This window comes from Mytilus edulis, chromosome 1 (genome assembly GCF_963676685.1).
Source record: "Mytilus edulis chromosome 1, xbMytEdul2.2, whole genome shotgun sequence".
In the NCBI taxonomy this organism is placed as follows: Eukaryota; Metazoa; Mollusca; class Bivalvia; order Mytilida; family Mytilidae; genus Mytilus; species Mytilus edulis.
Genome location: NC_092344.1, coordinates 62,024,881 through 62,047,269, shown reverse-complemented (window position 1 = coordinate 62,047,269; position 22,389 = coordinate 62,024,881). Strand labels below are relative to the sequence as shown.

At 31.9% G+C, this 22,389-nt stretch overlaps 1 protein-coding gene across 1 annotated transcript; it reads left to right on the top strand.

The window, feature by feature from the left end:
• The first annotated feature begins 768 nt into the window (after positions 1-768).
• Positions 769-6,728, top strand: LOC139486277 (baculoviral IAP repeat-containing protein 7-like). The gene is made up of 6 exons (XM_071271089.1): positions 769-851; positions 2,843-4,156; positions 4,476-4,657; positions 4,816-4,960; positions 5,381-5,560; positions 5,924-6,728. The coding sequence occupies exons 2-6, from the start codon at positions 2,857-2,859 to the stop codon at positions 6,121-6,123; spliced, it is 2,007 nt and encodes a 668-aa protein (XP_071127190.1). The 5' UTR covers positions 769-851; positions 2,843-2,856; the 3' UTR covers positions 6,124-6,728.
• The last annotated feature ends 15,661 nt before the right edge of the window (positions 6,729-22,389 follow it).

Sequence of the window (22,389 nt, the reverse complement as noted above, 5' to 3'; positions counted from 1 at the left end):
TTTGTTGTTGTCTTTCCAATCCCGTATTGGATTTACCTGAGATCCTCCCGAGTTTTTGTGTACTATTTTTGTCTATTTGTCTTTTAATTTTGTAGCCATGCCGTTGTCAGTTTATTTTCGATGTATGAGTTCGACTGTCCATCTGGTATCTTTCACCCCTCATTTACCTATCATAAAAACATTCGAAATATGATATAGACTTTTTTGTTCTTTGTTTGCATGTATACATATGAACTCCATTCTTAGACTAACAGTAGTATTCAGTTTCTTTACTTTACAAGTACGGTTCATCTGCCAATAACAAGATGAGGTAAAGTCATGGTCTCGGATGTTCCAATCAAAACGTGTAAATTTACCAGTACTCATAAATTGTCAATGAGAATTGTTTCCTGAAATAAACCAGTAGGTGATCAAATCGTAGCTTTTTAATATGTAACTTTGTCTCAGAACATTGTGAAATTCGAAGTCTACAGATTTAATACTAGTACACTTTTTCTTTAAATGGAAATGCATATGCTAAGTCAGGAATATGACCATTGTTTTCTGTTCGGTTAACTGTGCGATGCAGACAAAGCTGAAATGACTCCGTTTTGAATTTTCCTTTGCAGTTTGAGCTAGTCATGTTAGTTTTCTTAGTGTTTTTTCATCTCTCACTTTTTAAAAATCGCTTTTGTTTAACTAAAGAAAAATCATCGATGTCGAAGCAGCCAGAAATTAATCGATACTTCTGGAAAACTACAGCAAAAACGAAGAATACCATGTAAACAAGTTCAAGGTCAAATGAGTACTATATAAACAAATCTAACAAGCGTGTGCTAGTTTTAAATTTTACTTCCTTGTTTATTATCAAGGTAAGTTTAAATAATTTTGAATAAATTTGTGATGTTCATTAGAATTAAAAAAAAATGCAATTTTTACTTTAAAATAACGTTTAAACGTTTTAATGTTTAAAATGTTTTGTGAATGCAACACATTCCGTATATATCTAATGTAAGAATATGCTTCAGTATCATGAGTATAGAACTCGATTATTCATAAAATCATATTTTTAAAACCAAAACCCTCAACCCAAATTGAACTATACATTACGTCAATAATCACGTAATCATATATACTCAAACTAAATGAGCAAATATGAACTACATCATAATACCATTAAAGTAAAACACTTTAACGATGATCTTTAACATTGGACTGAATACGATGGCCATCATGCTGGCAACATCATATGGTTATATTCATAAATTAACTGTTTACAAAATTTAGAATTTTTGAAATACTAAGGCTTTTCTACATCAGGCATAGAATACTTTAGCTGGATGTGGCAAAACTTTTAGGAATTTTAATCCTCAATGCTCTTCAACTTCGTATTTTATTTGGTCTTTTAAACTTTTTTGGATTCGAGCGGCACTGATGAGTCTTTTGTAGACGAAACGCGCGTCTGGCGTAATTGAAAATTTTTAGTCCTGGCATCTATGATGAGTTTATTTACAACCACTGGGTCGATGCCGCTGCTGGTGGAGATTTATTTCCCCGAGGGTATCATCAGCCCAGTAGTCAACACTTTTTGTGCTGACATGAATTATCATTGATATGGTTATATTCATAAATTAACTGTTTACAAAATTTAGAATTTTTGAAATACTAAGACTTTTCTACATCAGGCATAGAAAACTTAAGCTGGATTTGGCAAAACTTTTAGTAATTTTAATCTTCAATGCTCTTCAACTTCGTACTTTATTTGGTCTTTTAAAACTTTCTTGGATTCGAGCGTCAATGACGAGTCTTTTGTAGACGAAACGCGCGTCTGGCGTATATGAAAACATGAGTCCTGGTATCTATGATGAGTTTATTTGTATGAATACAACCCCGTCAAATAAGCTAGTGTTATATATTTGATATATTATAATATACCGAGGGGTGTCAGGGTTCATCAAATGAAAGACCGACGGTAGGGAGGTCTTTCTTTGGGCAATCCTGACACCCGAGGTGTGTTCTACGACAAGTAAAACTTTAAAATATGCATTACTAGTATTTGATTTATGTACCGTACAAGAAATATGATTTTCAACAAAGATTTGCAGAATAAGCATTCTATTTTACGAATTAAATTTTGAAGTAAATTAAAGTTTGCAATTCTATCAAGGAAAATAAAGACCTCAAATAGGTCATTATTTTATGCCTTGAAGCATATGTCATTGAAACATGGAATCCTACGGGTTGATTCTCTGAAAGAATGACCTATCGTTCTGTAAGAATATAGGAATATAAAATAATAAAGCGTAAATTACTGGTTTAATGGTAAATGTGTTGATTTTTGTCATTACCATCTTAAGCTAGTTATTAATGGTTTATCTGTTTTAACGGTTATGATTTTAAGTGAATATAATTAGGTTCGAAATTACTGTCAGAGTAGATCTTTTAAGTAATAAAGGAACGAAATCTTATACCATTGTCGTTTGCTTACTTAACTGGCTGATTTAATCTTTCTTGTCTGCATTACTTCAAACTGCGTTATTTCTTACTGTGCATAATATACACTTTTATTGATTTTCATCTCAAGGCTCATTACAAACACGAAGTTACTAAAAACGAGGAGATACAACATGGAATTTACACGTTTTCAACAACTGTATAAGATATAAAGAAAGATAACTCTAACTTATACTGCATAAAACCAGTTTTAGCATTTTAGTTTTCCAGAATAAACTGGCGACTCTGTAAAATTTGTATATAAATGTATGCCGAAAAGAATTAAAATACTATTTATTTTGTATATGCATACATTATACACGACAAAATAATTGCCTGCTTTATAAAGGTTTGTATTTTTTATAAGTAGAAAAACTTATTTGGATGGATATGGCAGTACCTATAAACAATGAAGAGCAAGAAGACAAGGCAATTGAAAGGGACGTAATTCATCTTGACATAGACAACTCGAACATAAGAAATGGTCAGTTTACAAATGATGAGAATTCAACAACATCAGCCACAAGCAAGGATGACACAGAGAAAACTTTCATTAAACAGGAAATACTGAAAACCAACTTTGCAGCAGCTGTTACAATAATTAGCTGTGTTATGGCTTGTATCAAAACATTTCAAAACGAATTCATGGATGCATCACAGAAATATACGAAAAGTCATTTGGCGTGTTATAAAATGAGGAATAAACAAATGAAGCCTAACATGGCAAAAGAGGTTAACTTTATTTCAAAAAGTAAAGCCTGGTTGCAAAGATTTGTGAGAACATTGCATTTCTACCCAAAAACGTTTTTGAATACGTATTTGTTGGAACCTGAGGAATATCATAAATTTGTGGATCAACAGAAACATTCGGGTAGTGAAAAGGAAGCTATGCAATTTGAATGGTGTAGATTATCAAGTTTCGCATCGTACCCACAGACATGTCATTCAGTAATACGACTCGCCGGAGCTGGATTTTACTATGACGGAAACGGAGACGAAGTTACCTGCTATTTTTGTGGCTTAACACATAAAGATTGGAAACCAATAGATGATCCAAAACTAATTCACAAGCAAAAGGCACCTAAATGTCCGTTTGTTATGAAGAATATAAGTGAAATTTCAAAGCAAGATGATGTGCGGACTTATTCTACATATGGTGGACATGCATCATCGGGAGGCGCATGTGGAAACGCTGCAGATTCTGAAAATTTATCAGTGGTCAATGAGAAACATTATCCGTTTGTAAAAGAACAACATAGAAATGAATCAAGAGCTCATAATGAAAATACTTTCACAGTTGTCACGAATCGTGAAAATTCTGTTACGGTTGACAGAAATCGTGAAAATACCGAAACGTCAATGCCGCGGGAAAGAGCAGAATACTTTTCTTCACAGATAAAGACGAACCAAACGCAAACCGTTTACTCTAGAAACAACACAACTGGTCTCATTCACATACCGGCGACAAATGTTGCCCAACAACTAACTTCAACACATGCAATTGAAAATACTGCGCGATCTTCGGCTTCAAATACGGCACCAATGAGCATCGGCATTTGTCTTGAAAAACCTAAATATCCTAAATTTGCTATAAAGACAACTCGATTGTCATCATTTGATAACTGGCCTTTATACTTGACTCAAACGCCAGAAGAACTGATCAATGCAGGTTTCTTTTACACCGGTAAGTTTCTGTTGTTTAATTTTATTAAATCTTATTATGTATCGGTTTTATATCTAAGGATAAAGCTGTCAATATTAAAAAATTACATAAAGATTAAGAAACATATTAAAACTTAACGTGAAACATTATTCCAATCAATATCTTTTTAAGACTATTTTCCAGGTTTTGAAGATTGAGACGGAGAGGCATCTTAATAAGTCCGAAAAACGAGAGGTATGTTTATATACGGTTTTATAAAGATTCCGCGTTGCCTTTCCGAGAACAAATATTTTCGTATTTAACATTATAGAAACAATGAATTTTAAATCTTTATATTAAGGTATCGAGGATCATTGCAGATGCTTTTTCTGTGGAGGAGGTCTAAGAAGATGGGAGGAAGGAGATTTGCCTTGGACAGAACATGCTCGATGGTATCCTAAGTGTCCATTTGTTATACAGTGCAAGGGAGAGAAGTTTATTGAGGCTGTTCAACAAGGGGAAAATCCAGAGATAACTAAAAATGTAAGTACAAATCAAACAGTGGACACTTCAATTTATTACGCTATGAAAAATAAGCTAATGTAACGTAGACAACACAATCTTATTTGTATGCATATATTTTGCATTTTTATCTTAATGTTGATTCCATCAATTGACGTTTGTTTGGCTTAATATTTCAGGTGGCTGAAAAAGAACACAAGTATTCACCTAGTGGATTAAATGAATACACAAATAATCCAGCAGTACAAACCATTCTTGACTTTGGTTACGAATGTGCAGTTGTAAAGACAGCCTATGCAAGATTAAAAGAATCCGGAATACATGGTATGTACATATTTATACTACTCACAATGATTTCTGTGTCATTCAGGTATCTACATAAAAAGATGAAGACATTTTAGAATGTATACCTTAGGCTTCATATAGTACTGGTAATATTACATCGACAGAATACCAACATCGTTGAATTGGAATTAGATTAACCGTGTTTACATTTGTTTTGTGTATCACTGATGAGTCTTTTGTAGATAAAACACGGGTCTTTTTTTAACAAAGTTACCATCTTTGTGTTATGTAACTATTTATCATAAAATCACAATGATTGCGTAAGAAGACAACACATAGTGCATTGACAGTGTGATCGTAGTCATATGAGTGAACAAATACAAGAAGACAATTGTCATAAATTTATGTTCTTAGCTACTTGCCAATATGTGTAAACTAAGCAAAAACTTGTTTTTACAGATGTTACAGCATCACTATTATTAGAAACCATTTGTGAAAAAGAAGAGAGTGACAATCAACATGCCTCCTCTGAGCAGACTATTGCTAGTCATAGCACAACACAAGAAAAACAAGAAGACGATACAGAACATTTCATCAAAACACCAGACACCATTGAGCAAATTGACACAACACTTGAATGTGAGTATATTTCTATTCATTAAAATAAGAGGGATTCCCGCAAAACAAACATATAAAACACAAGACAATAAAAATAGAAAATCATTGAAAAAGTTGTGACTAGACGCCATTTGATAGAAGTTTGTATACAATTATTTGCCCAGTTTTTAGATATTTTTTGTAACAATCAAGACAAATAAATAAGATAATTTATTATTTTGTTATCAGCCATTTGATAAGTAGGCCTGGGTAAAACGATCTCACCCATTACATTTTGTTTTCATTGACCATTTCTATTTTTATGTGCAAGTAAGGACTAGTAGAATGAATATGAACTGATTTATCTTTTTACTAGCATATCTCATTGTAAAGCTATACTTTCAGTATCTATCAGGAGTCTGGAAGAGGAGAACAGGAATTTAAAAGATCAACAAACCTGTAAGATTTGTCTAGACGAACCGGTGGCCATTGTTTTTCTCCCATGTGGTCACATAGCTGCATGCATTAACTGTGCTCCAGCATTGAGAAGATGTCCAATCTGTAGAGCTTTTATCAAAGGAACCGTAAAAGCTATAATGTGCTGAGATATTTCCAGAATACTTTAAAATTGTCTGAATTGAAGAACGATTAGTAAAAGTATTAATTTCTAATTTAAATGTAGAAACGTACTCTATGATACGTTCAACAATGAAGGCACATTTAAGATATAAGTTGAAACAATTGTTGTGAATAGAGAGAACTTTGTAAGAAATGTTATCATGTTTTAGAAGATACCAAGTACAAAATATTCTTTGAACTAAAATGAAGATATCAAATACAAAATATTCTTTGAACTAAAATAAACATGTGTATTACTTACTGTGTGGTTACAACAGACTATACTATTTCATATTGCATATTGTTACTTCCTTTTGTCATACATGTACTATTCTCATAATTGTATTTTTATTCATACACTGTATATTAATATATAAATGTAAACATAAATCGTTCTCTTTTAGAACTTCTAACATAAATGCGGTAATAAAAAATTTGAAGGAATAGTGGTAAAACTGCTCTCGAACCATTAATGTTTATATTTTATTTAAATTTAGAGTTATCTTTGTTATATATTTTTATGTTAAGTTATTGTTAAAAGTTTTAAATTGATCTAATGTTATTTACACTTGATAAAACCACTTGTGCTCAATTCCAAGTTATTATAATATGTATATTTTTATAATGTGCAACAGCAGAGATTGAATGCCAAATTTCCCCTATCGTAACGAAAAGTAAAAGAATAGAAATGCATATTATAAGTAAACCACCATAACACAAAATAATTACCCCCCCCCCCCCCCAAATTAATAGCAATACAAAAATTAATTAATAAACCGCACACATAAAGAATAAAGCAAAATTAAGATAAAAAACAAAATCAGGAAAACACACCACCCACTACTCAAAAACAATATGTATATTTTTCTGAACAAACTTTTTTCAAAGTTGATAAGATATGAAACCAGTTAATATATACAACAACCTATTGATAGATCCTAATTTGGTTACTAAGTGTTTTCACTGAAGGATCAGATGGTTTAAATGACATGGTACGTGTTCAAAATCATACATATTCCGGGATATTTTACTGTCTTGGTTGGTTTCTTTTATCACTCTCCTACTTAAGAATCTAATCCCGTACCGGACGGAAACCCTTGATAAAAAACATCATATTTATTAGACCAATTAGATATCATGTTTCATTTTTTTTTCCATAGCTTGTATTTTACTGAAAAAAGGTTGCTGTTTACAAGGACGCGATTTCACCAACAGTTCGTACATGTAATGTAAAAGTTTAAAAGTGTTCCTTCAAATTAAAATTCTACGGTCGCCCTCAGGTTCTGGTTCACCGTGGCACCATTGATTGCGAGATATCGTCGACTTTTACTGACAATTTACGACATGACGGATGCCATTAGATGAACAGGGTCATCTTTCCCTTCCTGATGACACCGGTTTTAATGAGGTTTATGTACGTTATTCAGTCGTTTGTAGAAAGACATTGTTTGTCCATCTATCGTTTTTCGTTTTGGCCATATACATATATATTTTTGGTGATAATTTAAAAATATGCAGACATGGCATTTTCTATATTAGTAAGATAACACATGACTTTTTGTGTAGTTTCATCATGCGTTTCACTAGTGATACCCTCGAGGATACCCTTTGCCGAATTTTTTACACCTCTTAGTAAAGACAATTGTGTTATATAGGTCTAACTTGTTTTATTATGCAGTATTCACATGACATGTGCACACCTTTATGATAGTAACTTAAAATACCTATAATTATCTGTGTTATCTGAAAAAAGAATTATGCAACACATTTATTTTTCATCTATTGATATGAATAAGCGGTGTACTTTTAATATACAGTATGCTTATTGAATTGTTAAAGTTTATTTCAAATAACGCTGTCTATAAAAATAAAGATTTTAAAGGTCACTGTACGGCCTTCAATAATGTGTCAAACCAATAACGCATAATCAGCTATACAGGCATCGAACTGACAAATATATAACAAACTCAAACGAGAAAAATTACGGCCTGATGTATGTTCAAAATAATTAACGGAAAACAAATATGATATACAGCAACTACCAAAAACCACTGACCAAAAGACTACTGTCTTCGGATGGCACACATAGAAGATTGATCATATGTCAAATCATATACAAGACACCCACACTTTTTACATTTGACATTCACTACTCTTTCATCCGTTTAAGGAAATTTCATGATACGTCCCAGCATAGAAAAAGTTCACCCAAAATGCGATAAAGTTGAAAATGATGATCAAACGGTTGAATGATAGAACATCTTTTTAAAGATACATAATACTTCTTACCTTTTCCCGATCATTTCTTTTAATAATACTTGAGGGCTATGCACTGGTTTTTGGCGAATTATTTTTTATAATCATGAATTTTCAAAATAGTAATTCCAAACCAACTGCGTTGACCACGAGATACCTTCATTGGAATGGATTGAATATCCAAAATGACCGATACATAATACTATTTATACGCGAGACAAACAATATTGATATAACTTGTCCTCTAAATAAAAGTTGTAATCCTTTTATACGGAGGAAATAAATTGTGAACGAATACAATGTTCGTGTACTGTTTTAACCTGCAAGAGGAGTAATCAAACATCATGAGCAAGCAGTTCAGCAACTCTTACTAAAAATATTGAAATGTAAAACATGTCAAACTGTATGTATGAAAAAATAACATATCTAAAACCCCTGTTTACTCCTTCTTTTTTGACTGGCAGATCACTGCAAACGTATTTGAAATGTTTGAAATGCAAAACAAATTTCTTTGTTCCTTACAACCTTAATGAAGGCAACAGAAGTATATCTGTGTTCAAAATTTATTAATCAATTGAGTGAAAACAAATCCGAGTTATAAACTAAATCCGAGGAAAACACATCAACTACGAGAAGTTAACAAAAGAACTCCAGGAACACTGAAGTGCAACAAAAACAAACCCCAACATACATAGAAGCGAACTATTTGATAACTAAACGCGATCATTTATACTATTTTGAAAAACATGGGCCTATATGAATAGTAACTATGAAGGGAACTATAAATATTTTGGAACAAAGCTGGGGTCATCTGTACCCTTCTGGAACAACCATTTTCTCTCCAAGTTTTTGATATGGTTCGTATTGCTCAGTTTGAAGTTATATAAACAAATGTATCTTTATATATAGAAAAATGTGGTATGAGTGCCAATGAGACAACTCTCCATCCAGGTTACAATTTATAAAAGTAAACCATTATATAGGTCAAGGTACGATCTTCAACACGGAGCCTAGACATTTATACATCTATACAATGTTTTGTAAACGATTGTTTTTCGGACCTTTGGTTTTTAAATGTACTTTTTGTACTTTTTGTATGTTTTAATCTCTTTTAAATAATCCTAAAAACAGAAAACATGCCGATTAACATGAAATTCAAATTTACTATTATAGTGGGAGATATTATGGACATAATTGTGCAAATCGTGATACAAACATGCAATTTGGTATAAAGGTTGACTAAATGATACTTATAAAAAATCCGCTGCTGGCCAGAAAAAAAAATCTATTTTTCAAGATGGCCACCAAACATTTTGGAAATGGCGTCATTACAAATTGGCAATAATTCGTTAATCCTTTAAAAGGTGTGTTATATGTAAAATCCAATGTTAATTTTGATAAAAAGTAAATCACAGTTCCTAAATTACGACTAGACAGTACATTAATGAAACTAAAGGTGACTTCCGGTTTCAAAATGCCGGCAACATTTTTTCCATCAACTTAACAAGTGATAACACTCTTTGTTAAGTTTAAATGCCTAATTTGGTAAGAAAGACAGGTTGCTCATCTTATAATTATCTGACAATTGTCTATTCAAGAACCCGTACAAGAAAGGCTTGAACGGTAGCATTTACAGTTACCAACACAGCTGGATTTTTGCCTCCACATTGCAAAAGTTCCTGACACGAGGATGCAACGGCAGTCAAAGAAGTCCATTTCGGTTTCCAACTGTCATTGATTCTTTCTTTAATCTAACTCTGGTGTTCATGACTTGGTACATGTACCTGTCGAATACATGAATCAGGCTGAGCCAAAACAACTCCTCCTTGATTTACTTCTCTTTTGATGTGCTCTGGAAAAGAACCTTTTGTAGGCGGAATTGCAACACAATGCCGCTGCTTCCTGGAAAACAATTCACATCGTGCCTCGCTTCATACTTGAGCAAACAAAAAACGTCCTTTACATCTGAAAAACCTTCCATTGTTAGCCAAGCTGACCTCTTCCCTTTCCCACGACAATTCGACAAAGTGTCACATCCAATGAATGCATGGACGAAAGGAAGAGCAGCTACACAAGGACCAAAAGCATTTGATAAGTCACGTACAGGAAGCCACCAAAAGTCTTTATTCCTTCCAAAACCTATCCACAATGTGTTCTACCTTGTTTTGCTATTACTTTTATTCTTGATACTATTACGTCTGTGTCAGTACTACCTAAAATTACATTTTACAACACTTTTCATAATCATGCCGAACATGGACAAACATTCGTGTATCTGCTTCTTCATTATTTCAAGGGTTAGATAGGAAGTATTCTTATTGAAATTGCAAAGAACATTTTTACCATGAGTAGCATACACATTTTGATTAGTCTCTTAAAAAGCAATTTTGTCAGCAAGAATCGTCAACAGTTTCATTTCGTTGTCATCTTCACAGAGAAAACTACTCCAAACCCTTGGTGTTCTACCAGAACAAACACCTTTACATCTGTCACAAAAACCTTGCCTTTGTCTTGTCCCCGCCTTTAAATTATTCATTAAGTAAACATCAAATACAATGTCTACTCTTGAATACTTATCGCTGCAAGATTTTATTTAAGGCAGTATGACATTATTTGCATAATCACGTCATATTTTTGTGAATTAACCATTGCTGCCCCACCAACAATAAATGCGTCCGAATTTGGATCAGAAAATCGCAGAATGTTTCAAGTAAACCCATATGCTGCGATTTAAACCACTATTTCAAGAAACATCCTGAGATAAAGACGGAGGAGAAATTTGGTTTTTATGGATAAAGAAATATTCCAAGTAAAACTGTTGTGACAAGAAATGAAAAGTCTAGAAAAGTTTCCCAATCACTTTTAAGGTTCTCTAGTTATGTTTTTGACAAAGACGTCTCTAGTTTCATATTGCGACCAAAAAAAAAGAAGTTGATATTTTTTATTTGGTTATAAGAAGCAGGTTCTCCTTTGTTTTGCATTTGCTTCAAAAGATCTTTGTATTGTTTGGAACAATATCTTGGAGTTTATTTACATATCTAACCTGTTCAACATTTTCCTAAATGGAGGTTTTTTTTTTACAAATCTGACAACTGTTCTACAAAAAAATTTCCAAACTCGTTCATCACTTTACAAAGTCTTTAAAGCTGTTTAAAGACATCTTTTTGTGTTTTCGTAGAGTCTTCATTAGGTCGTTCATCTGTTATAGAATGACCCAAACCATAAGATCTTTCAAATTCATCTTCTAGTATACTGACTCCTGGTCCAGCTACCATCCATTTGTCTAAATTGGAACTTCGGTTAATCCTATGGCACCAACATCGCCGTTCACAATTTCATTATTCTGTTTTTGTGCCTGATCAATTGTGTTATAAGGAAGGAATTTGCTGGTCTTAATTACGTACAGTGACATTATCATTTTCAAATTCCATTGTCACCTGTGGGTAATGTTCGGGAAGGGAAGTCATATCTTGGAGATGGGTCGGTAACGATCGAGCATAATTTACACGATCAAGACCTAAAACAATACGCTATCATGCTTTATATGGACTGTTTGTAAAGTACGAAATCTCACTCATGAAATGAGCATTATACCAAAATCAGAAAAAGTTCTCATTTATAATTGAACGCCAGGAATGAAACTGTGGTCGAGATGACTCTATTTACCAGTCTTTTAAATCATTGAACGTCACAGAATCATGACATAATTATACATTCTGAGTTTAGCTTTCGTAATCCGAAATTAACAGTTTTAGCAAAATACATGCAGTTGTCTGATGCGTCTGTCTAGTCCTAGGTACATTTGAACGTACATAAAAATAATCTGCTGTTCTTGGTGTTGCAATATTGGCTCCAGTAAGACAACATGTCCATCACCTATCACGCAATATATCACCCAGAGTTTTATAACAAGTCATTTCAATGTGCAATCCACCAAACATGACGATAAACTTATATTTTACGTAAAAATCAGTGAATCTGCTTAGGCATTTCCAAAAGTGGCTGGTCTGCTGTTACAATTGATGTTTCTCCGGGATTCACCACTTTTTCGGCTTATCCATCGAATACCTGAGAATTGCCTTGTAGTGCATACAAATCGCTATGTCTATAAATAGTTCGCACATGCGCAAAAGTGTTAAACATATGTGTATCATAACCTTGAAAAATGTTATTAAACCAATTCATAATATCATTAGAAATCCAAAAACAATAAATAGATAGTGAATAGTTCAAATGTTTTTGAAAGAATTTTGTAACATTTTCGCGCATGCGCAAACACTAGATATGTCAAATATTCATTTTTTATAATAAGTATGTGATGTAAGGAAGGCAGCCGCCAAACCTGATAATTGGTTTTTACTAAAAGAAGTTCAAAGAAAAGTTTTCCAGAAAAATCAGTATTATCAAACTAAAGAAAACAGCCATTTCAGAAAATGACCGTGGCCATCTTGAAATTATTTTTTTTTTAATGGCCAGCAGTTATTTCTTAAAAAGTATATAATAATGATGCTTTATGGTAATTTTCATGCTTGTATCATCATTTGCACAATTCCCTCGATTTTGCTTGCTAATATCTTCCACTATATTGATAACAGAAAATGTATACAATAATATATGTTAATTGGCCTTTTACGTTGTTTGCTATAATGATAAGCTCTTGTACAACTGAAAGAAATACCATCTTTGTTAGTCTTCTTACAGATATAAAGGTACGTCCATACTAACATGACTAAGCTTTCTTAATTTGAACAACTTAACAAGTACTGACTTTTGAAAAAAATTACTCGACTTATTACGATAACTACGATAAGGGAGAATTTGTTTACAATGTTTATATCTTAATCATCACACTAAAATGCCCTAGATGTACCATAAACACTATGACAACTGTGCACACGTACTATTCTTAAGGGTCATCATAAGAAATTGAAAAATATGGCCGTGTTTATACCTCAAAATTTACTATGAGTACAGACAAACTGGTACATCTAGGAAAGTTTTAAGGCATGACAGGAACTAGATATATAAAAGTTATATGTAGTATACGTTTCAGAAAATTAAAAACATACCTGGATTTAGATGGCCAGTTTTTACCAGTCTGCAGAAGATAGCAAAATAAACAAACACCCGAGTATAATTTGATACGATCCACTCAGTTACACAGCTTAAATCACATATTGTCTGCAGATGTATATTGTCCACCTATTGTCCATTTAAATCAATACTACTCACAACATTAAGTATATGAGGGGAGATTCTCAAACCTCTTTCCAAACTTAGATCATTTTGGCACCGTCTGCAGGAACGAAAACAACTGAATACTAAAATCTAGTAAAGTTTATAATTTTCTAAACCATAAAATAAATTTAAAATTTATATATCTAGTTCCTGCCATCCCTTAAAACTTTTGCAGGTGCATAGGTTTGTCTGTACTCAGAGTAAAATTTGTGGTGTAAATACGGCCGTATTAGCCAAAAGGGTATGATGAACCTTAAACAAATTTACGCCTGTGAAATTCAAATGTAAAAGATATATACAATGTTAAATAAAACAAAAAGCACATCTTAGATTTTCAATGATAACTAGTATACAAATATAAACTTAAAAATTAACTATCAGAGATGTAAACACTTTACGTGCATATATATATAACGGACGGACGCCGAAGAGGATTTGTAACGCATCTTTTGTTTTATTTAACATTGTTTATTCTTTACTTTTCTATGTTGTGTCATGTGTGCTATTGTTTTCTGTTTTTCTGTTTGTCGTTTTCATTTTTAGCCATGGCGTTGTCGGTTTGTTTTAGATTTGTGAGTTTGACTGTCCCTTTGGTATCTTTCGTCCCTCTTTTTTGACTGGTATTAAACATGTTAAATATAATTTATTGTGCTTGCTATATTTTTAGATCCAATCCCCCTTTTAAAAACATTTAAAACCCTTTATTTCAAGTATTATATTTGGTAGGCTACCAACAATTATTCGTAATTTATGTCTATCCAATTTTCTGTCGCATTTACATGCACACAAAATTGTCACTAAGAAGACTGATGTTTAAACTGAAATTTTCCTTTATCACTTTTGAAAACTTACTGTATCTGGTTTAAATCCAACACTTACCTGTGGAGACATTATAAATATATTAATAAAATTGAGAATGGAACTGGGGAATGTGTCAAAGAGACAACAACCCGACCATAGAGTAGACAACAGCCGAAGGCTACCAATGGGTCTTCAATGCAGCGAGAAACTCCCACACCCGGAGGTGTCCTTCAGCTCGCCTCTACACAAATATGTATACTAGTTCAGTGATAATGGACGTCATACTAAACTCTGAATTATACACATTACTAAAATAAAAAATGATACAAGACTTACAAAGGTCAGAGGCTCCTGACTTGGGACAAGCGCAAAAATGCGGCGGGGTTAAACATGTTTTTTGGAAATTTCAGCCCTCCCTCTTTACCTCTAGCCAATGTAGAAAAACAAAAGCAAAACAGTACGCACAGTAAAACTCAGTTTAAGAGAAGTCCGAGCCTGTTTTATGATTAAGAACTTTGAGCAAAGTAGCAGTTTAAGAAAGTTGCATAAAGAAGTATCATAATATCTAACAAAACGAGATAGATTGTTGATATATGTTATTTTCAGACAAATACAGCAGAATATCAACTAAATTTATACTGATGATGAAGATAATTTTGTGACTTACGCATGTAACAGAAATTTAAAACTATTCAGCAGTTAAAAGTTTATTCAAACTGAAGGAGTTTGACGATGAAACAAAAAAAAATCTATTTATCTTTACAAAATGTACATTTAATCAAAGAAATAGTTCACTTAAGAAGATGTGGTATCATTGCCAATGAGACAACTCTCCACAAGCGGCCAAATGCAACAGTGATAATAGTTCATAATGAACAGAATTAGAAATTTCCTTTTTTAAACAAATATTTAAAAATGTCATTTTTTTTCAATTGAACTCAATTAACCTGTAATGCTACTTTTTGTCACTACATTATATAACATTGACACTTTAATCCCATCATGTAGGGTATCATTTCCTGCCTTCGAATTTGATATGTCTTAGCAAAATTTGTTTAGCTTGGTATACTCTTTAAATTCGTGTTTGATGTGGCCTTTCGTGTTTTAATTGAGTGCCAATGATAAGTCTTAGGTTGACGAAACTCGCATTTTACGTAACAAATTATCAGCCTGGTATCAATGATATGTTTTTATACATCTCACATTGTATAGTTACTTTAAAGATATAAAGTGTTTTTTGGTAAGTTTTATTTTAGATACAGCTTATTATAATTATTGAATTTATAACACCAACACTTACCTTATATACGTTTTCTGTATTATTGTATTATGAGCTCTATGTATTTTCTACTTTTGATTGAATCTTGTTTTTATATCTTGCCAGATAAAAGAGAATGCAAAAGATACGAAACGGCTAATTATTTTTTTTTAGATGAAGTTATATCTGACAATATCATGACAAAGAACAAAAAAAAAGAAAGGACAAAATACTGTCTGCAAAATAACTTAATAGAACACTAAAGACTTAGAAACACGAACCCTTCCACAAACAAATTGGGAGATGTAAAAGGTGTTGAAAAAGAATAAGCAGATAGAACATGTTTTATGTTTTAAAAAGATCATTCATATCTTCATGATAATCAAACACATTTTGCATAGAGTCCAATGAAAAACTTCTGATGTAGCAATGCAAGAGATGATCGTGAAACGGGTAAAAGTTCTATGTACATAAATTTATCTCTTGAGCATGATGTTCTTATATTCAACCGTGTGATGAACATTTCATCATCTATGTTTATTGTTTTATGTTCATTTTCGTCTACTGGAACTTTTTCTTATGATGAATCATGTCAATTATATAAACCGTTTCTTACTATTATAGTGAACTTTAGTATCAAAAGTAAAACGAAAACATGTCGTTTAAAAGCTTTGAAATTCACCAACCAATAAAGTATTATGAAATAAACTTGAATAAAATAATATGCATGCGATATCATTTCAGTGCATCGCATATATAGTTTAACATTTACTAAATACGTGGCATAATGTTGTTTCCAGATAACACATATAGGTATTGCATTTACCATGTTTACTATTATAACGAAATGAAGGACACATCATGTGATTATTGCATAATAAAACAATTAAAGCCCATGTGATACAATTGTTTTTATTTAGAGATGTAAAAATTCGGTAAGTGTATGCAACATTAGTGTAACACCTGATGTAACGACAAATTTGCACTAAAACTTCTAGAGTAAATTTCAGTCAGCTTAAAATTCTATTTCACAGGGGGGAAAAGTTTTAAAAGAGTAAACAGCTATTAGTATAAAAGAACACAATTTGAAGAAAAAAGGACATGATAGCCCAAACAAACCACTATCTACTCCAAGGAAAATTCAAAACGGAAAGTCCGCAATCAAATAGCAAACAAACGCTTACACACACAACGTATGGACAATAGCTGTTACATTCCTGACTTGGTAAATGTATTTTCTTATATTGAAAATCGTGAATAAAACTTGGTTGTATAGCTAGCTAAACCTCTCACTTGTATGACAGTCACTAGTAATTTTATGCTGAACAACAACACGAACCCTGTCAAGAAGGGGTTGATTTGGAAGGGGTACGATGATCCGGTTCTACTAATGTCTGCAATCATTTTGCTTCTTGCAATTATATGTCGGAAATTACTCGATGAAAAGAATGAAAATTATGTTAATGACAATAAAGACAGAAAACCTCTCTGTTATCATCTCTTTTACAGATATTTTGAACGGTCAATTAGATCATGATGGTGTTCTATATATTTATTTTACTCTTATTCCACACATCAACTTTGAAATAATATGTACAGAAAATAAAACATTTTACTAGTTGGGGGGCAATTGATTTTGATTTTTTTTCTTTTAATTTTGTTTATTCGATATGAATGTATATTCTCTAACTATCAATCAATATACGTGAAATTTGGTGTTTAATATATATAAAGTGCGATGAGGACGCTAAAACGCGATGGTCACGCTAAAGTACGATGGCCTACGCTAAAGTGCGATAGTTTGATACGCTAAAGTGTGGATGTTCGCGAAATTATGGACGTTTAACGTCAAGTATCATTATGACGTTTCAAGACGTTTCAGTACAAATAGAAATCGACATGCCGGTAAAAAGAATGTTTGTGCAGATGAAGGATTTTTTTTTAATTGAAAAGAGAAACAAATTAAATGATCCTAATCCAGAATGTTTTGGTCGGTGCTAGGAGAGTGTGTATGCAGAGGAGTTATTTCCCCAAAATATCCTCAACAGTAACAGGTATGCAAACCGTTGATCTCGCTGTGTAGGCGGGGATAAACGTGTTTTTGTTAGTGTACGGGACAAACAAACTTCTGATAAACAGAGAAACTGACGATAGTAAGGTGTATACTGTAAAAAAAAACCCGACAAAATACACCAAGTGTCAAAGTACTTTAAAATTCTTCCAAATTTAATTTAGAATGTTTTTAATCTCGTCTCATGTTCTTGCGTGAAATAAAAGCTACTTTTTAACTCTCTAATTGAATTATTTTGTAAAACATTTTTTCTAAATATGGTTCCGTTATTTCTGTGAAAGATATGGATACTCGTCAACAAGACAGAAACTAACGACCAGATGTGTAGTATAGCATACTATGATTGATAATGTTCTATAACGACCAAAGGCAACAAAACGACCAGTATAAAGCAATTCAAACGAAACAAATAACGGATTGATTTACTTTACAAAACAATAATCAAACAAAAAACAGTTAAGAAGATGTGGTGTAATTGTCAACGAAAAAATATCCACCAAAGACCAAATGCCATTTATGAATGCACCTAATAACATTGTGACCTTAAACAGTTATATAGGACTACAAAATTACTATTGTAAAACAATTTATAAGAGAATTTATAAACAACACAAAAGACGAAAAACAAATATGAACACAGCAAAAAACAAAAATCATTGCCTGAACCCCATTCCCGTTACATCATCGTACTTTAGCGTGCCATATACCATCGCACTGTAGCGTAGACCATCGCACTTTAGCGTGGCCATCGCACTTTAGAGTACCATCGCACTTTAGAGTCCTACATATATGCTGATAATAAATGAACAAGAAAATCAGTCCTGGTGATTTTATTTAGTAAAAGAACAGTATTTAGAATAAAAACAAAGATAAATCATAATTTAAATACAGTTTCTTAAACATTAACGGTACAAAAATTGCATAGGCCCTTTTCATTTAGACACTTTTTTGCAACTTTTATGTTATTAGTTCTTAAAAACGGATAATGTATGATTACATGTATACGACATAACCATACAGTATAAAATGATAATGAGCTTATACTAACAGCATATGTATGACAAAGGGAATTAGTAACACATAATACAATTTATTATAGTCATTAATATAACCATACAGAAAAATTGTGATGATAATTAATAACAAATAATGAATAATAATAAATAATGAATAATAACAAAAAACAAATAATAATTGATAACAAAAAACAAATCAGTATTGATTAAATTATGTAAATTCATAAAGATTATTAACACAGGTGTATGTGCTCCTGGCTAAAATGGACTTCATATATTGTCTTAGCAACTATTTTGTTTGTTCTGTCTTGTTGTAAATATTGTACATAATTGTCTTCTCTATACCTTTATGTATATGGTTTATTGAGAATAAAGATATATAAGTATATACATTTGTAGTGGGAGATTAAAACCCTTCTTGCATATCTGGAGTCATTATTTTTTGTCTGTGTGTTATCTGTGTTTTAATTTTTTCCTAAATTAAGGTGACACTGGTCATCTAATAATGTTTAACAGCTCAATTGTTATGCCTTCTTATTCTGATTTGCATAATGTATGTACTGATGTAATGTCTGGTATATATACTGGATTTAAGATTCCACATACTTTATCTTATATGGTACTTTATCTAAATAAAGATAAAAATGTAAACAATGTACTTTAAGAGATACTGGTACTCACTTTTGAATTTTCATATAAATGCAGTAGGTTAACTTCAAAATCAAGTTGATCCATTTCTCTAATTAAAGGCTCCTCTACATGTAAGTATGTCATCTGATGTATCTTTTATCTGTTTGAAGAAATAACAGATTATAAGGTGATCAATTATTCTTTGAATTGAAAGAACCGGTGGAAAACATATAATGATCTGTTAGCATCTTACTACATTAAAACATAGAAAACTTATTCAACCTTTCAAAGTTACAAGACTTTTTTGGATGATTAATTCTATTTTTAAATGGACAGGTTAATGTACAAAATGATCTAAATGAACACTTTAGAGCAGATGGGTAAATTGTGATTTACTTATTACTTTACAAGTTTACTTGATATATTTGAGTCAAATTAACCTTATATGCTCACCATGATCATACATGTACATGTACAAAAGTACAATGATGTATCTAAATACTAATGACAAGATCTCAAAATGAGCTGCATGTATTTTTTTATTTTTTTTTCAGTTTTGTACTAAATGTTAAAAGTTTGGAATCCTTGTATCATGTATATCATGTCTAAATTTAGTTTCTAAGGACATGAACATGATGAAGGACAATAAACAACAAATTTATGAAACAAAGGTATTGCCATCCCAAAAGATCCCATCTAAATAGTGGATTAAGAATCTAATTATCTTAAGATTTGATATACAAGTTTTATTTTTTTAAATAAATATATATGCAATAACCACTTTACAATATGTGTGTCTTTCATATGTCATAAGGTCATGTAAAATATAGGTACATTGTATATGTAGCAATCAAAATTACAGAAAATTTAAATTTGACTCTCATAATTTAAAAAGCAACAATTTGCTCCTGCTTTTTAACAAATTAAGCTTACTGTTTACATGTATATATATCTGACATAAACATACATGTATATGACTATCCTGATAACTGTAGGATTGTCTTTTCTTTTATAAATTGTGACTTGGATGGAGAGTTGTATCATTGACACTCATTATGTACATGTACATATTAATGATAAACATGATAAACATAATAAATAAGGTGACATGGTCTGTTGTGTATATGGAGGATACATGTAGTTGTACATGTGATTTTCTCATTGGCAATCATCATGATCATACCACATCTTCTTTTTTTGTAACTTTTGAGTCTGATAGTTTTTTTGGTTTTTTTTTATTCTATATTATTATCCTATTCAAATAACAAATGAATATTGTTTGAACATGATGAATAAAATTGTATTAAATTGCATTCAGCACAGATCATAAATTTGCAGATAATAATTTCACATTGTAACTAAAAATATGGGGGAAAGGGGGGATTTATTGAGATTATTAAACAGGCCCTCATGATTGTCAGTTGGGAAAAAAAATGTAATTGGTAAATGAATTCTAGTTTTCAAAATAAAGCAGCATCAAACAACAATGTGTCTAGAAAATTCACACAATAATTTGATTTTAATTCAATTTAATAAAGACATTTTGAAAAGTATGTTTAGTAAAATTCATTTTAATCTTCTGAATGCTTTGATCTGGGACTTTTTTTATACTAGTATAATACAAAAATGTAGTCCCAGCTTTGATTGATACCTTTTTGTATCAATTTATTCCAGAAGTAATTTCAAACTTCCATAATTTAAACTATTACCTGTTCTAGCTGGTATAACTGTCGCAAAGAATTCTTTTATACACTATAACTATCATCTGCTTCAAAGTGATCCGCCTTTCCAGTTTTCAAGATGCCCAAAATTATGGCATTTAGATCTTTCTTTGCCTTTGGTGTCCATGATATACCATGTACTGTTTTGAGGTGGGAGCAAACTGTATAATTTCCAGCTGAATCATCAAAACTACTCACGGATGGCTTTAAATTCCTCATATTCCACACTTCCAGCAAATAATACAATAATTTCAGTCTTATAAATAATCCTCATTCCCGTACAGAATTTGTAACTGCCTTTATTAAACCAATGTGTCTAGAAATAGATCACCCGTACATGTATGCAACAATCTCTTGATGAGGGAAATAAGTTTCCCAACACCACAAAGTTATATACTTTTGTTAAATCGTTACAAAATGGTCAATAAGCGAGTTCGGAGTTCTGTAATGCGCAGGTGCGAAAAAATTCAAGGGAGATCACCCACTAAGGTCGAAAGGTCATTGCAGATAAACAAACGGGATAAATACACAACGGATATCGTGAATATGCTTTAAAACGTTAGTAATCGTTGCGCAGGTAGAAAAATATTTATTGTTACGCAACAAACGGTAGTATTGAATGATGAACAGAGGGTTTTCAAATGAGTTTCACGGAAAATTGTTCCAGAAAAATTAAAAAACGGAGATATTGGACGGTCATGACAGTACCGATGGCAATAATGCGACTTCTATGTTGAATAATTCTACGCAAGTAATTGTTGGGTCCCGTTGTGGCCTTAATCATAGTCATATAACTTACTCATAGCTTTTTGTGATGGCTTATTATAAAAAAAAATGAAGGGATAGTTGTATCATTGGCACTCATACCACATCTTTTTATATCTACAAACAGACTTTTTTTTACCACTATAGTGAGTAGTCTATAAACAACACTCGAATAAATACTGAAACACTTTATGTAAGCACATGTGTATTTATTTATTTTTAAATAAGATAAGCACAACTTAAAAATAGGTATTTGCAAGGTAGGCACTTAAATTATTCCACCTACATGTACAACTTACAAATTTATGTGTGAACAGTATAATTAATGTAAATATGCTATGTCCAATATGTGACCATTGACAAAACCCAAAACTCAAAACACAAGAAATATTAAATGCTCTGTTAAATATCATGGTATATATATAATTGACATTTAAACTTTCACCAGTTTTAATACTTTAGACTTGTCTAGAAACAGCAGTAGTTATTCCAAATTC